At 37.2% G+C, this 18,747-nt stretch overlaps 1 protein-coding gene across 1 annotated transcript in view; it reads right to left on the reverse strand.

Annotated features, from left to right (window-relative positions):
- Positions 1-681: 681 nt before the first annotated feature.
- LOC143854996 (uncharacterized) overlaps positions 682-18,747 on the reverse strand; it is a 35,366-nt gene continuing 17,300 nt past the window's right edge. The window contains exons 3-6 of the mRNA XM_077365150.1: positions 2,570-2,710; positions 2,401-2,481; positions 1,174-1,298; positions 682-1,084 (exon numbers count right to left, since the gene is read on the reverse strand). Of these exons, the coding sequence (XP_077221265.1) occupies positions 1,036-1,084; positions 1,174-1,298; positions 2,401-2,481; positions 2,570-2,710 (396 nt within the window). The 3' untranslated portion in view covers positions 682-1,035. The remainder of the gene's footprint in view (positions 1,085-1,173; positions 1,299-2,400; positions 2,482-2,569; positions 2,711-18,747) is intronic.

Below are 18,747 nucleotides of genomic sequence, written 5' to 3' on the forward strand. Positions count from 1 at the left end.
TGCATCAGCATGACAATCCGACATGAACTTTGCCTTTATCTAGGTCCAATCCAACATGATTTCGAAACTTAGGATATAGATATGAATTGTGCCCGAAAATCTAATTTGTGTACCCAGGTCCTACACAACTAAACTCGGACCCTTTGCATCCAAAAAATTGACCACGTCTATTGATAGGCCTAAATAGTTTTAAAAAAAACTTCACATTTATAAAATCTTAAATAACCTTGGGCATACCCATGTTATCCAATTATATATAGTATATTTACATTTATTAGGTGTTAAACAGTTAAAGACACTTCACATTTATAAGGTTTTAAATAACCTTTTGGTGGAAGCGTGGGTGGCGGCGGCGAGGTTTTAAATGAACCTTGTTCTTAGAAATAGCAAATGCATCATGGACAAAGTAAATGATCACAAGAACCCATGTAAAATGACTGAAAGGTGACACCATAGTCTTCGAGACACTGGACCGCGAAAAAAAATTCATACCATGAAACCTTTTAAATAATTGGAAAGCTTATTTTCAATGTCACATCAATTTCTCATGAACAAACAGAAGCCATATAAATACTACTTTCAGTTTCCTATCCACGTAATTAAGGTGGGTGTATAGATTGGTTGGAATAAATGAAAAATGCACAAACACCATGACACAAAACATGATGAGATGGAGGTTCATGCATTTCCAACTTAGAATTCACTCAAAAATGGAAGGAAATAATCACAACAAAACAGATCAAATCAGTTGCTGTAAGTTACAAATCAGACCTTTCATCAAGTTAAGACGGTGATACCTGCCACCTGAAAACTCTCCAAGGGGGTTCAACTTCACTGAAACCATGCTTTCAACTATATTTAACCAGAATTCTCATGTTCCCAATTTCACAACAGCAAATGATTCTCAGGACGGCTAACATAATTCATCATAGCAAGAGAGACTGAGAGTGTAAAATAGCACAGACAACACATTTCTTTTCCTACTGAGCTACCCAAGGATACAGTTATCTCATACACCGCACAAAAGCTTCGTACTCAGACCACTCCAGCAGGAATACGCAGCACAAGCTGGCCACCAAACACACTGCAACAAAATGGGAAAGTAGAATAAGATTTTAAAGCTTATGTCAGAAAAGAGATGTTCCGCAGTATGGACCCCACATGTAAGCTCACCTCTTGATATAATAATAACAGAAATCTGCAAGGATGAAAGTTTGAACTATTTCAGCGAGAAGAACCATAGAGGGCCACAAGCCATAGCCCAAAGCTGTCAATAAGCGCCCACGGGTATCCAAGACCTGTTAAAGGAAACCATAAGTATAATGCCATGTTCTATAAAAGACCGTTCAAGAGAAGTCGATCGAAAGAACATGAAAGAGATCAGGTGGGTGATCAGTAGTTGATCACGACCTTCTTGATTACTGTCACGACTACAACAGTGGTAATCTCATCAAATGAGACAGAATAAAGGGGGGGGGAAGAAGAAGAAAGAATAAAGATAACAATCATGTAAAAAGAACTTTTACCGCAAAATATGTTAGATATAGCATTAGCGATAGTGGGAGGATACCCTATAAAGTATAAATGGACCAATCATGTATATCCAAAAAGTCAGCCAAGATTACCAGCCAGCAGCTTGTATGCATACAAGTACAAAAGGAATTACACCCACTCAATGGATATAGAACCTTGGATAAGTAGATTCAAGTGATCCTAGAGAGTTAACAGCCAAAAGATCAACTACAGATAAAAAAGTAAAGCTAGACAGGACAAGAATAAGCTTATTTTTGTATCTTTATTTCACTGTCTTTGATAGGTAAGTGAATACTGAAGTCAAATTAACTACATATAAACTAGATGTCTAGTAGACACCCAAATTATGTACAAGGCTAGGCCACAAAAAGGTCAAATTATGCAAGATGAAACCAATAAAATTGAATAATAGTTTCCCAACACAACCAAGCAATAAAAACATAATCCTACAGAGGAACATAGAAAGTGGTAGGATATCCATGTCTGAGGGTTGAGAACATGAGAATATCTGCATGTGAAATTTACAGTTTGTTGCACATAATCCAAATCTCATCAATTCATTTCTTATGCATGGGTCACAGTGTAAAAAGGGCGTGTAAAGGTAAGACATGCAGGCTAACATTACCTAGTTCCTATCAGACTTAAGTAAAACCATGGGTTACCGGCAGGGGTGCAACTTGGGTTGGGTTAGGTTGAGCTTTTGCTAAAAAATGAATTGAAATCAACCCGAACCTGACCCGATTTTAAGGTAAAAGCTCAACCCTAATTCCCAAAAATTGACCCGAGTTTGCACCCTTAGTTACCAGAATGCAAGAAAGGCATCATTCATCATTCACGAAACATGAAAGAATTCAATCTGTGTCGAACCTGGAGAACCCAATGTGCACAACTCAAGAACCTTGCAACCCCCAATGCGAACACATAATGAGCTGTAAATGGTTCAACAATCTGGAAACATGAAACGTGGTTGTTAAAGTGGGAACGCTACCCCCAATGAACCAAAATTATCATATGTGCATGTGGCTTCAACTTGCACCTGTGTGTTCTGGATCACGCGTAACTGAGGTAGTACTGAGACAGCTTCCAAATAAACACAAAAGGCCCAGCAAATCCTGTTCACAATATTATGTGATGTTGATGGATGAATGACAAGAGCTAATATTGCACAAGGTACCACCTACATCAAGATGGAAAATTGCGTTATTATCCAAAAAAAAAATATTAACAGATTAAATGCAAAAACAGACAAATCATACATAAAAATCAGAAGAGGAGACGTGTACAAAAGCAATTACCAACTCATGCAAAGAACTTCCTAATCACAAGACGGATCATCAATGTGTGCCCGCCGTAGAACAGTCCAATTATGTGACTTTACTGGTGAGATTCATATCATAAACAAAAGGTGAAAAGGATGAGAAAAGACTTTTGGACTAAAATACCCTCTAACGAATTAAAGACTCTCCCTATTTAAAATTTTTGGAATACATGTGCGGAACCTACTTAAAAAATTCACAACTCAAAGAACACAAGCGATTTTAAAGAGAAAAGACTTTACTACCCCTACAACTTAAAAAGACTTACATTAATACTTTAAAAATCACATAAAGCTCTTTTAACATCAACAATGGGCTACATCTTTTTAACTCCTTGATTCATCATGGCATCTTGGATGGTCCCCCATCATTCTCCTTCGCTTTAGAGGACTCGACACTATCGAGTATAACTGTTAGATTCACTGGAGGGAGTTTATAAGCTTTGATCTTCGCGCATGTCGAATATGTTTCTCCTTTTCAACGGACCAAGAATTTCCATCATAGTACGTCAAATGATAATATCCTCAGATGAGCACAATCTGGATGTCAAATTCATTTTCAATATAATTTTAAAGCATTATGTACGTTATTGAAACAAACGACATTGTATCAAGCACTTTCCGTGTCTTTAATACAAATTGAAGCTCTGACATACTCCAAGCGTATTGAATGAAAGACCGTTGTCATCTTTATCCACGGGTAACATGTATAAGGTAAGTATCTTCGAAACCAGCTTTGTATGACAATAGTGACTCTGGTATGTTGCTCTAATTCCGTGATCCATATAAGTATCAACAATGATTGTTCCAACACGAACTCTTGACTTAATGAAACATGCGGAGTCTCAAACATGATTGTTCCACTCGATTCTTGTGGGGCTACAACTATTCAAATTTGGAATGAAATACAGGTGTGACAATCCAAGAGGGGGGGTGAATTGGTCAATTAGAAATTTTAGGCTTAATTAAGGGAGATTAAAAATTAATCCATTTAATTAAGCACTAATTAGTCTAACCCTTGTTCAAATAGGTATATCAATAAAATCTAGGATTCAGACTTTCTAATCATGCACATTTAGCTAACCCTTGTTCAAATAGATATCGTAATGCAATTTAGGGTTTAGACATTTAACTTAAGTGCATTCACTAACCCTTGTTCAATTAAAGCACAACATAAGTAAGGTTAGAGATTATCAATCACCACACGTGCGAGAGAGAGAGAGAAGAGCAAGCATTCACAAGGCACAAGATTTATAGTGATTCGGTCACAACTTGATCAACTCTTCCAAGTTTACCTCCTTGGGATCTCCACTAAAATGAATAAGCCGTATACCCAACTCCTTCATCTCCAAAGGGAAAAACCCTTGCTTTTCCATTCTCAAGGGCCAAAGCGAAGCCCCCGCACGAAGCCTTGGCAAGGGACTCAAACCCTCACACATGATTCACCTTTCTTCATGGGCCGAATCGGAGACCATTTTCTTCACCTTTCTTTATGGGCTGAAGACAAGACCCTCTCATGAAGAACAAATAAAATGAAAAATACTCAATGCCTCTTTATAAGCGGATTACAACTTTGTAAGCTCACAATCACTCCCAAGAAATAGCAAAAGAAAAGCCCTATGGAGTGCCTCTTGATAACATGTAGAAATGGAAGATCAAAGAGGTTTTTAGCTTTTGAAATAAAAATATTGAAGCTCAGAGAGAAATGGGATTTGATCTTTCTCAAATGTTCAAAAGCTTGTGGAGAAAGGTTTTAATCATGTATATATAGTGTATTTCAAAATATGACCGTTTGGGGTAAAATTGTAAATTATTGGCTTGAAAAAATCAAGCAGAAAACGCCCCAACGGCTAGTTTGCTCGCCCGCCCCTATCGGGCGCCCTACTCTATTTTCAAATTTCTTACCGTCGCAGTCGACCAGCCCAATGGCGGTCGCCCGGCGAGGGCTAACTGTTTGCTCAATAATTTGGCTCATAAAACCTATCCCGGTCGACCGACCCATGGCGGTCGCCCGCCCTAGACCCAAATTGGATTGCTTCTGTAGAAACAGAAACACATCCGCGGTCGCCCGGATCATCCCAGTCGACCGGCCCAATAAAATTCTAGATGGCCTGGATTTCAAGGTTCCATCTCGCGGTCGCCCGGAGTAGCCCGGTCGACCGGCCCCCAGTGAAATTTCATTTTTAACTTTAAAATACAGGGGATTTTGGGCTATGGTATTTAGGCTTAAGTCCAAGGTTTTCAAACACATTTTTGGGTGTGTTGATGGTTTTCAAAGATGTAATATGTTAAGTATAAAAACCATTTGAAAACCTTTTGAAAGTGCATTTAAACATAAAATCAAGAGGACTCCAAATACATTCTAAAATTAAGAACCTTGAGTCTTCTTGGAATGTCTTGGCTCATTTGCACTTTCTTGGACTTCTTCAGCTTGGGTGAACATCTTGTCCTTGTCTTGGCTCTTGTGACTTGTCCTCCAATCTTCAATGCATATTGAGGTACATGAGGTGTCACCATGGCATGTTCAACTCCAAGCTCCTTCTTGACACTTGCTAGGAACTTGTGGAATCTTCATGATGAGCTTCTTGACTTGAACATCTTCAAGTGAAAATGCCTCCAATGTAGGTGCAAGCTCTTGGTTCCTTTGCTTTCTTGATCCACAAGTCATGTGTTGTGAAGAGTTGTGTAATGGCGATTATGACATGAAAATCCTGTATACAACACAACACCTCAAAGCAACACATCAGTCCATAAATGCTAATCAATTTAGTTTGTTAGCATCAAAACAAGAAGGTAAGGTGAATGATTAACCCTTGGGCTTACATTCTCCCCCTTTTTTATGATGGCAAACAAATTGATTAGGGAGGTAGGAGATATTAAACAAATAGATGAATAAGCATTAAACACTATAAACAATGAAGCAATGCCCCCCCTCACTATATGCACAAGTATAATAAATGAATATAAAGCATGTGGTGCATATACAATTGGACTACCTAATCAATTCCCAAAATTCTCCCCCTTTTGGCAACAGCAAAAAGGTAGGGATATGCAAGTGTGAGTGCAAGTGGGGTGTCAAGATGAAGAACAACTCATAAGAGTTATGCAAAGTGTATATGATGTGTCAATGAAGCTCATATGATGCTTATCAAAATGAAAACAAAGTAAAATGCATGATAAGCAGAGTTTTTTTTTTTTCTTTAAAAGATATGTAAGTTAAGCACAATTATGGGGGCAATAGACTATGTGAGCACATCACAATGGTCTATATAAACATGAAAAAACAACCATTTGGCTCTCCCCTCCTTTATTTGTCATTGGCCCTAGTGAAACCTATGTGATAGGGCATGACAAGGCAGAATGGCTTAAAGGGTGAATGATTTAAACACTTGGGCTTTATTTGCATCTTGTAAGAAGATGAGTCTCTACCTTAGCAAGGATGTACTCAAGTATTAGACATAACTTTCAAGTTCACAAGTTGCATTGTGTAGGGGATCTCTTGACAATAAGCAGACAAGTCTATTCCAGAGCACTAATATGCTCTGAACTATAATATAATATTTTTTAGATAACTTGTTTCTTGCTCATAGAGATTTACACATATCAAAGTAAAAGCTCCCCCTAACTGAGTGCATCTAATTTAAATGTAATAGATCAAGGCACATAGAAACCATGATTTAATTAATCACCTTTAACCATTCGGATTGCTCCATTCATAAACCAATCACACTTTGAATATGAGTGGATGATTATTAGACATAGAATATGAGTTTAAGGCAGATGGTCTAATAAACACATGGATAGGAGAATGAAATCAATAAAGTACATATCCATAGCAACCAAAAGATCATGTATACATAGATAAGGACCATAACGCTCAATATACATGATCAAGATGGAAGATTAATACCATATTTCTTTTATTACTTCAAGAAGTGATAAAAGTGGTATTTGAAAATCTCTCGAAAGAAGTAAAACTAAACTTCTTTTCTTCTATCCGGAACTCTTCTACTGATGAATGTTTAGAAGAGCTTAGATCAATGCTTGACCCTTTCTTCCATGTAAGGGAGCATCATTTGACAAATCTTTCCGGATTGAGAGATTGGGTACTTGTTTTAAATCTTCTCCTTCAACAAAAGGTCATCCTTGAAAGAATGATCATGAAGTGCACATGTCAGCCTTTAAATAGAGTCTTCAATTTTCTTAGTCACTGTTCATCCTTCACAGTAGAAGAATATAGAGATGGACAGAGAAAAATTGAGTACATCTACCATCTTATTACATCTGGCACGATGGAAGGAGACAAGTACTATAAATAAGCTACGAAGGACATGATCTGAGTGGGGTCCTCTGAAGCTAAAATCTTAGAAGAGATGATGGGACATGACAAACTCAAAAATATTTTTAAATCATCCCTCTTCCAAGAGATTGTCATTGGCCTTTGATAATTCTTATAATGTAAGGCCTGGCAATACACAATGGCTATAGATAAGAATGTGAAAGCACAGTCATTGGATCTTATCATGATTAAAGATGTTCTTATCTTTAAGAGCACATGATAAGAGATTACTTCATAGACAATGAGATGATCATCTCAAGCATTGTCCAATGAAGAAGGGTTCTAGAGATTTTTCAAACTCTAGAACAAAATACTTATCATTGGCAGATATAGAAACATATAAGTCTATCCAAGATAAGTATAAGGCCAAAAAGGATATGTTACTAAGACTTTAGGCCAAGGGAACTTGTCAGAAGATGAGAGATGATCTCAAATTTAAAGAATAGGACAAGACCCAACTACAACACACATGAAGCAATGTGGCTCCACATAAGTGTACTTATCATATGTGATGCACATCACACATCATATGATAAGGTGGATGGACAGACATTGAGCATGTATAGCTCTCCCTTTGAAAGTGACTCATAAAATGTATGAATCCAAAGCGCTGTCCAACCACATAGACACCAAGGGATTTAAAGGTGAATGATTTTCAAACCACCATTGGGCCACTAAAGCATGATTGCTATAGGTAGTCATATGATAACAAAAGAGGTGACAACCTAGCAAACCATGCTACCCCTAAATATGTGCAAATAATATATATGTATATGTAACACACAATGCACATATGGCTTATTATGGTTAAGATGCTGGCTAAAAGCTAAAGTAATTAGATGTTTTAATTGAAGATGAGTGTACACTCTCCAACTTTCTAAGTAAGAGGACTAAGAGTACCAATTGAATAACTTTTATATTTAAGTTTACCATCTTTACCATGTACCCAGTAGCATACAAGGGAAAAACTATAGAATATATATAATATCAATTAAGTACAATTCTATAGGACTTAGACATTATAAGAGGGATCAATAGAATCCCTTGTCTAAGAGAGACATCCATGGCTCATTCAATGAGAGCATTCATGGATCTTCTACCATGTTTGGACACACGAATCATGGTCCAAACATCTATGCCTATATCCACAAACCACAATATAAAAATAGGGCATTTAAGCACAAAGTGCAAAAGGCCTATGGAAAACCAAGATGTGTGGGAAACAAGTGTTCCCATCACAATGTGTTACATGATAACCAATGTTCTAAAAAGCGTTGGGCGGAGCTAGGCAGCTGACTGACCTCCCAGCGCCCAGGCCGCTCAGGCAGCACCCAGCCGTTTTGAGGCATTTTTCATTTTTTTTAGATAATAATTTATTTTCATAATATCTTGCATTTTTTATATAAAATACAAATACTTGAATACATAACAATCCAAACCATTTTATACATAAGCACTAAACATTAAATAATAACAAAAAGTCAAATACGCCCAGGGCCTGGGCGGCGGCCTCATCGCCTGAGCGGTCGCCTAATAACGCCCAGGCGGTGAGACCATTTTTAAACGCTCAGGGCCTGGGTGGTGGGTTTTTTCTGCGCCCAGCGCCTAGGCGGCCGCCTTTTAGAACAGAGATGATAACCATAACAATGAGAAACTGCCCAACAATGGTACTAGATTCCTATGACATTTTCACTTTTACTCAATTGAGTTTCATACATTGAATCTAGACTCATTTTCAATTCTCTATACAAACAAAAATATTCATGCAGGACTGTAGAGAATAATCCAAGGACTTCTAGAATGTCAAGTGATGAACACCTTGGACACATGCATTCCAAAATAAACTACTATGACTAGATAGTTTTATCTTAGTCATGAGAGGATATTCATATTAAGCATTTTTGGAATTAATCAATTTAACTCATCAGGATTTCTTATGCATTTAATGATATGCTCGTTAAGCACATAAGAATGGGTTAGAAGAACAACTAGGTGAATAGTAATAAACATACTTACTCACCTAGGCCAAAAGAGATTTCTAAGAAAGGATTTGAGTGGATTTCCTTTAAACATGGCTTTTACTACTCAATCTTGCTAGAAATGATATTCTTCCTAAGTTGAATATACTGAGATCTAGCACATGCCAAGATTGTCCTAAATAGAGTTCAAGAATGATAGGAATGAGCTTGAAAGATCAATTTGAACTCAAGGACAAAAGTTATGGTTAATTTTCATGGAAGCACATATATGGTTTTCACAGTAAATTTTCTAATATGGATTTACTCTGTGGATGCTAAGTGCACAAGTGATGTGATTTGCACTTAGATGGCTTAATCAAGAAAGATATTCAATAAAGCACAAAAATAAAATAAAAATGTGATCATTTAAGCACAATGAGCAAAGATACAAACTATTAAGTACATGAATAATGATGAGTGTTTAATGCTCAAAATTAAAAAGATATATCATTAAGCTCATGAAAACTAGATACAAAAAATATTCAATGAATTAAAGTATCTAGCAAGAATGTGAATGATAACTCATTCACTAATTAGATTAGAGGGACTCTTTTGGAAGCCAAATTCCTTTGGTTCCATCCAAGTTTGTTTGTGGGAGTGTACATTTTCTTATCCAAACAAACTTGCTAGATTTCACAATTCCAAGCTTACACTCAGAATTGTGATGCTCAACTCTACCACAATAATTATGATAGGTAGATGAGGAGCAATTAGAATCATAAGACTTTGAAGGTTGTTTATCTTTTTCTTCATGAAGTCTTTGATTCTTAATGGAGTGTTCTTCATTCATTTGTTCTTCATTTTCACAAACATGTTTTATATTTTTCAACAAGTTCAATGTTTGTGATTTCAAATATGCTCAATTGACTTAATTTTTCATTTCTTTTCAAACTTTCATTTATTTCTAATTTCAAATTTTCAATTTGAATTTCCAAATCATGAATTAAATATTTGAAAGAAACTTCATTTGCAAAAGATTTTTGTAAAGTGTCTTTTTGTCGAAGAATTTCATCATTTCAAAAGGGACAAACATTTTTCTCAAAAATATTTTCTAATGAAGTCCAAATATCTTTTGCATTGATAAAAATTTGAAATTTTGTCAAAAATGTTAGGAGTTAAACCACAACACAATAAGATCATTGCCTTTGAGTTCAGAGAAAACAATTTTATGTCACCTTCAATGCATTTCCTTGAAAAAGAAATACCCTCTTTAATGACATCTAAAATGTCATTATCTGTGGATTTGAGATAGACTTGCATTTGTGCTTTCCAAGCTCTATAATTCGTTCCATCAAAGAATGGAGGAATTAGGGTGGATCAGCCTTTCTCAAAATCCATAGGGATTGTCACAGATCTTTTCTCTTTTAGATCTTTAAGATTTAAAAATCTCTTTAAGAGCCTAGGCTCTGATACCAAATGAAATACAGGTGTGACAATCCAAGAGGGAGGTGAATTGGTTAATTAGAAATTTTAGGCTAAATTAAGGGAGATTAAAAATTAATCCATTTAATTAAGCACTAATTAGTCTAACCCTTGTTCAAATAGGTATATCAATAAAATCTAGGGTTTAGACTTTCTAATCATGCACATTTAGCTAACCCTTATTCAAATAGATATTGTAATGCAATTTAGGATTTAGACATTTAACTTAAGTGCATTCACTAACCCTTGTTCAATTAAAGCATAAACATAAGGTTAGAGATTACCAATCACTACACGTGCGAGAGAGAGAGAGAGAAGAGCAAGCATCCACAAGGCACAAGATTTATAGTGGTTCGGTCAATACTTGATCTACTCCACTCTTCCAAGTTTACCTCCTTGGGATCTTCACTAAAATGAAGAAGCCGTACACCGGACTCCTTCATCTCCAAAGGGAACAAACCCTTGCTTTTCCATTCTCAAAAGCTAAAGCGAAGCCCCTCGCAAGAAGCCTTGGCAAGGGAATCAAACCCTCACACATGATTCACCTTTCTTCACGGGCCGAAGAGAAGACTCTCTCATGAAGAACAAATAAAATGAAAAACACTCAATGCCTCTTAATAGGCGGATTACAACTTTGTAAGCTCACAATCACTCCCAAGAAATAGCAAAAGAAAAGCCCTATGGAGTGCCTCTTGATAACATGTAGAAATGGAAGATCAAAGAGGTTTTTAGCTTTTGAAATAAAAATGTTGAAGCTCAAAGAGAAATGGGATTAGATCTTTCTCAAATGTTCAAAAGCTTGTGAAGATAGGTTTTAATCATATATATATAGTGTATTTGAAAATATGACCGTTTGGGGTAAAACTGTAAATTATTAGCTTGAAAAAGTCAAGCAGAAAACGCCCCAACGGCTAGTTTGCTCGACTGCGGCGGTCGCCCGCCCCTATCGAGCGCCCTATTCTTTTTTCAAATTTCTTACCGTCGCGGTCGACCGGCCCAATGGCGGTCGCCCGGCGAGAGCTAACTGTTTGCTCAATAATTTGACTCATAAAACCTATCCCAGTCGACCGACCCACGGCGGTCGCCCGAATCATCCCGGTCGACCAGCCAGATAAAATTCGAGATAGCATGGATTTCCAGGTTCCATCCCGCGGTCGCCCGGAGTAGCCTGGTCGACCGACCCGGAGTGAAATTTCATTTTTAACTTAAAAATCCAGGGGCTTTTGGGCTATGATCTTTGGGCTTAAGTCCAAGGTTTTCAAACACATTTTTGGGTGTGTTAATAGTTTTCAAAGATGTAATATGTAAGTATAAAACCATTTGAAAACCTTTTGAAAGTGTATTTAAACATAAAATCAAGAGGACTCCAAATACATTCTAAAATTAAGAACCTTGAGTCTTCTTGGAATGTCTTGGCTCATTTGCACTTTCTTGGACTTCTTCAGCTTGGGTGAACATCTTGTCCTTGTTTTGGCTCTTGTGAGTTGTCCTTCAATCTTCAATGCATGTCGAGGTACATGAGGTGTCACCATGACATGTTCAACTCCAAGCTCCTTCTTGACACTTGCTAGGAACTTGTGGAATCTTCATGATGAGCTTCTTGACTTGAACATCTTCATGTGAGGATGCCTCCAATGTAGGTGCAAGCTCTTGGTTCCTTTGCTTTCTTGATCCACAAGTCATGTGCTATGAAGAGTTGTGCAATGGCGATTATGACATGAAAATCCTGTATACAACACAACACCTCAAAGCAACACATCAGTCCATAAATGCTAATCAATTTAGTTTGTTAGCATCAAAACAAGAAGGTAAGGTGAATGATTAACCCTTGGACTTACAGAATTCATGCCTTCCAACAACTCAACTATTCAATCGAAACTATATCTAGACGACATGTTTCCAACCTGAGGTTTGATACCAAATTTAAAATAGGACGAACAACGGAAGGACTATTACATCACTCTGATACCAAACTGATGTAGGACAGATCTATGGAAGGGACATTATAAGTGAAAAGGAGACGTGAAGATTAGAGTTTTGGATCATACAATATGTGATTGATTGGAAAAATCACTAATATGTTTAGGGTAGGATTAGAAGGGTGCAGATATATGCCGGGAATGTGCCGACATATGCCTGGAAGATGCATACATATGTTAGGAAGGTGCAAGCAAGGGTTTTTGGCCAGACTAAGGGGTGCAAGGATCAAAGGATAATATGTAGAGATCAAGAACCAAAAATAAAGAGTATTAAGCAAGAAATTAAATAAAAAAATCGGGGTCAAGGCCTCACGCCTTAGAAAAGTAGATTTCACATCCATGATTAACAAGAAAGCAAGAAAAAACCAATTTTTATTCATTAATCCATAGCATCCATCATCTCATAAACGGCCCTAAGGTTTACAATATATAAAAGAAAAGAAGAGAACAAGGCTCTAAACCCCTAAACAAAAACCTAACACTTTTGGCCTAAAATACCCTATAATGACTTAAAACGCTCTCTTCCCACTTAAAATTTTCGTAATACATACTACACTCATGACTCAAAACACTTATGTGATTTTGATGAGAAAAGACTCTACTACTACCTATGACTAAAAAGGCTTAAATAACACTCTAAAAATCAAATAAAGCTCTTTTTAACATCAAGAATGGGCTACATCTTCTTAACCTCCTGATTCTTTATGGAATCTTGAATGGTCCCCCATCAATTGAAAATACTACAATTTCTTTCGCATCTTATCCTAATTGCAAAGCTTCGTAATTATGGGATATCATTATCAAACTGCGTCCACCATGCACGTAATGATAAAGTTCTCACAATCAATAGTGCATCACTAAATTTTCAAAAAAAAAAAGAGGAACTTCAAAGTATAAACAAATAACTTTACCTAAACCCAGCTTGTCTTGGTTGTGGATTGTCATAGTTATGTCGAAGCAACCTAAGACTTTGGGATACTACTCAACATAATCAGTGATGATATCCTCCATACATTCATTTTCATTAGGTCGCAATCTACTAATGCAATCCACCAAGTCTTCCGTGATCTCATTATGCCTGAAGGTGGGGGTAAAAAATAGAAGTAACATGTTGCATGAAGGGGCTTTGTGAAGTTTTTTATCCCATCTTCTATTAATTCTCCAGATCGGCATGTACTCCAATTTATTATTATTCAACCTCTCCCTTAAGGGTTCATTGGGTTCATTCATGGCCTCGTACAAATAACCCATAACAAGTTTTTCTTGGCTATCGGCCAAGCGAAGTACTTTGGCAGAGGGACATCAACATTGATAACATATTTATAGTTCGACCAAAAAATTATCATCTAACAACATGCTAGTAATGTCATGGCCAAGTGAATGTCTAGCATACCTACTAGAAAAATAGTCTTCGCTCTATGGTTTTAAATTTCCACCGAAACCAACGAGTAACATTCGAAATGATTTTTATTCCATCCCCATGGAAACGATGCCAAAACTGAAACATAGAATAACCAAAATCGTAAGTGCATTAGTAGTACACTATATTAGTAAGTGTTACATAATTATATTTACATGAAGTGGATGTGAAATGTGGTGTATGTAGTATACATAAATATTTATATGAATTGCATGTGAAATGTGGTATATAGTGAATTATCAGACATTCGCAGCAACGCATGTCACTAAGTGTTCAATGTCATTAAACCAGTATGGATGACTGTCTTACTTATGTGATGCTATCTAACTATGTATTTGTACTTTCTATCATTTGCATATTTTTCTATACATTTCCATTATCTTACATGATTTGCATTGAAATTTCCGACAGAAATCGAAACTTTACCGTTTCCATGGTGATCGAAACCGAAACCAAAACATAACACCTTCCACCGGAGCCAAACATCTGCTATACAGCTTTTCTATGCACCATAAGACCATATAGTCAAGAAATTTATCGCAAGCCTCGTCCAAGCAAGACAAAAAAAATCCCTTCTTTCTATAAACTTATTCCTTAAGTGTAACAACCCTACATTTATATAGATCAATCATGTTTGTTAAAGTATAAAAGTTTGAATAAGGCCATCTCCAACAGCTTAAGCTTTTGGAGTAACTGGTTGTTTCATATGGTATCAGAGCATTTGCCTAGGGTTTAAAACTCCTTGATATTAAAAAAATCCACAAGTAATGGCCAACCCAAAAGAGGGGCCACATGTGCCACGTGTAGGCCAACCCTAAAAAGAGGGACCACATGTGAGGGGGAGTGTTAAAGTATAAAAGTTTAAATAAGGCCATCTCTAACAGCTTAAGCTTTTGGAGTAACTGGTTGTTTCACAATAGCTTTTGGAGTAACTGGTTGTTTCACAATGTTCTTTCGATCTCTCTCAATCGTTTTAGCAATTAATTGGGAACTATACCGTCTTGGCCATGTTTGTATAGTATAAGATCTATGAGTGAGCCGCACACGGGGCCCAGTAGAAAGTTTCATATTTAATCTTCAACTTCTTCCTTGCAGCTTTGTAAATAGGCTTTCTGTCAATTTCTATCACGATCGAATCAAAAATAGAAAATAAAGTATTAAAGTTCCTCAATACGTCATAAGTTAATTAATGAACGTTGGTTTGTGTCCATCCAATTATCGGTCATAATACTACAAACAGTGAATTTCCATGAGAATCTGACCTTAGCCAAGTATCGATGCATCTCATACCGTTTTCTTCAATATTGGCCCCATTGAATCATGAAAAATGGGTGATTATACCCGGCCTACTGCATTAACCACATCAAACGTTGGTTGACAATATGGAGCATTGGCAACATTGAAAGAGATATCGGTGTCTGTTGAGAAAACACGTCGAGCAAATCCAATCTAATCGTGCACAAACAATCGAAAAAGGAAAAATAAACACAAGCCACTAGATGAAAACTCAGATTTTAAATGGTTCGGCTAAGTTGCCCACATCCACAGGCGAGAACACGATCTTCCACCATGAGAAAACAAAAATACAAGGATTACAGCGGGATTAAACTGTAAACCCGCAAACGGCAACCGTTTCCTTGCCCTCTCAATCAAGACCATACATCAGAGAAACCGGAGGAAAAAACTGAGAAAACCCCAAAGAAAAACCCAAGAAGAAGCACTCTTTCGCTCTCCCTTCTCTTTTTCTCTCAATTGCCCCCTCTTTACAGCCGCCAGACAGAGAGCCTCCCCCGCAAGAGAAAAATGCCTCTCTCTTGCCTTTTTATATCTTAGGTTTTACAAAACCTAAAAGAAAAAACACTTTCACGTTGTGCCATCCCATCATACACCACTCACAATCACAGTCAAAATAGGAAAGTGGATGTGGGAAACAAGGCAACTTTCCCAACAATCTCCACCTTGGTTGTCTCCCAGCCACATCAAGATTTTTCGTTGATGTCGCCATAACGCAGCGGATCAAACATGGAATTGCAACCAAAGCGTACGATCCAAATCATGGTTTTAAATTTCGGCCGGAACGTTTCGTTTCAGCCGAAATATTTCGGTTTCGGTGGAAAACGAAACGAAATTCACAGTGAGTCGGAAAAGTACCAAACTTCGCCGAAACGTTTCGGAAATTTCGCCCAAAACGCGGTAAAATTTCAGTGAAATTTCGGTGAAACGTTTCGGTGAAGTACAAAATTTCACCCGAAATTTCGGTGAAATTTTTACAAGATTTCGTCCGAAATTTCGTACCCAAACCGAAACGTTTCGGTTTCGCTGATGACCGAAACCGAGATTTAAAACCTTGATCCGAATATTGCCCTAGAATCCACTAGGAAGAAGAAGAAGAAGACCCTAGAATCCGCTAGAGAAGGAGGGATATAGAAAAGCATTTGCTTTATTCAATATTACATTATTCATGAAACTAAAATTTACAATGATTTATATAAAAGAAATGCAATCCCTAACTTAGTAAGCTTCTCTTAAAAGAAAGCCCTAAAATTAGAACACCTATAATTAGAAGTGTAATCCTACCACACTCGGGAAATAAAATCCTAATAAATCAAGAAACTTATCACTTACTTTCTAAAAGGGAAAAAATAAATAATTAGTAACCTAGTGTCCTACGCCAGTCGCTCCTACTTGAGAGAAACTCGCCCTTGAGTTTAGAAAAAAAATGAATTGAACAAGCTGAAATTTAGACCCTTCGTGGAATAGATCTGTATGGATGAACTGCTCGCTTCGACTTCGAATTGAAATCCTTTCCATCGAATCAGATACTTTCATCTGCCTGGTAGTCCGGCATGTGTGGACAGAAGGTTGGACCTAATTCGATTAAAAATCACGCATTCGATACTCTTTAAGCCAAGGTAGTTGAGGCAGAATGTCCCCTCGCTATGCTCGGTATGAATGGCGTTGTCATAGAGATGGGGTAAATCTACGTTTGTCATCATTGACTCGTGCGCTTCAACAAAGAATTTCACCACGGAGCTCCGACGAATAATTCATGCTCTCGAGGCTCTCTGAATGATGTTGGGGGCATACTTTGTGCACAAGTAATCAACTCAGGCGATCTTTGATGCCACCAACTATGAATCTTGATTGCAGAATTGACATACTTCTTAAATTCTCTTTGAGCCCGGTACATGAGAAAATTCCTTTGGATTAGGAGACACGCAGCTTTCTTTTTGACATGGTCCTTGGCCTTGTGGTCTTTCTCTCGCCTAATTCTAGCCTAAATCTTCAAGCTTGGTTAAAAATCTCTTACTACGTTGACTTTAAATGCTTTGGAAGTAAGGACCCATCTAACAGTGGAAAATTCCCTTCATTGTAAGTGACTGTTGATTGCCCATACAACAACCATCCGAACATGATTATTGTCCATATCACATGACTTGTCATAGGAGCTTGCTACTCTAGATCAGGTGAGTTTGTGGGTGTAGAAACATAGAGTTTTTATTAGGGGTGTAACTCTTGGCCAAGTTGGGTCAAGACCAACCCTAACCCGAACCTTGGGTTGAGGAGGGTAACCTAACCCAACCTGCCTTTAAATCTCACAACCCATCTAACCCGGTTTTTCAAACCAAGGCAGGATAAGTTACCAGTGCAAACTTTTTTAGAAATTGATCACGTATTTCATACCAACAGTTGACAGGTGATTGTCCTGATCTATGTCGCTCCCATTCCAACTGTATCAAGAATGATTTGGCACAAAGGCCAATGGTCGCATTAGCACAGTTAATTGTCTCTGCGTGGCTGATACCAACTAGCGTAGTGGATCAAAAATTGTAGCTGAAGCGCACAATTTGTAAGACCCTAGAATCAACTAGGGAAAGAAGATGAAGAAGGGCAAGAGAGATTAAGAGAGAACAAGAGAGAGAGAGAGAGAAAGCAAACTTGTATTCCAATGGCATCAATCCATGCCAAACATGTAGACTCACAATCAACACATCCAAAGAAAGGGGAGACAAAAATTAGATCCATGGGCAGTTAAAGAAAATTTCAGACACTTTAGGTTATATTCTTTCTAGATTTTTCTTTTGTTGTAGTATTCCAAAAGCTTTCCAGGTCTTCATTTTATGTTTGATGGGACCTTCTTATATCTTGTAACTTCGTCCGAAATGCCCACAAGCTAAGGGATAATTATGTTCCGTTCCGGCCAAAATGGACCAAAATTCAGGTACCGGTCAAGAATCCGAAACGGAAAGACCATATATTCTGTTCCGGTCCGGATTCTGGTCCATTCCGATCGTTCCGGCCGGAATTCTGTCGAAATCCGGAATTCCAGACGAAACAGGCGGAATGCCATGTTTCATTCGGAATTCCCCCTTTTTGTGTTTCTTCATCTCCTCTTGTTTCCTCTTCTTGATTCTCCTTTTTCTTCCTCTTTCTTCTAGTACAAAATTCGGAAAAAATGGGTCGGGTGAAATTCCTAACTTCCAAACAATGGGGTATTTTTCTAATTTTAAAAATTCATAAATTCAATAATGTCCAAACATTATTAAATCCGAAAAGTCCGGTAAAAAAATCTCATAATTTGGTCTCTAAAAAATTTTCATTTTGTCAGGCACTAATCAACACACTTAAGATTTTCCTTTAAGTAATTGTTGGATCTTTTACACATTTTGTTCATTTAATTGTTTCTTATATTTTTCTAACCATTTTTGTTTTTTTTTTGT

The sequence above is a fragment of the Tasmannia lanceolata genome, unplaced genomic scaffold (genome assembly GCF_043159265.1).
Source record: "Tasmannia lanceolata isolate RefF3 unplaced genomic scaffold, GAP_Taslan_0.1 ptg000020l, whole genome shotgun sequence".
NCBI lineage: Eukaryota > Viridiplantae > Streptophyta > Magnoliopsida > Canellales > Winteraceae > Tasmannia > Tasmannia lanceolata.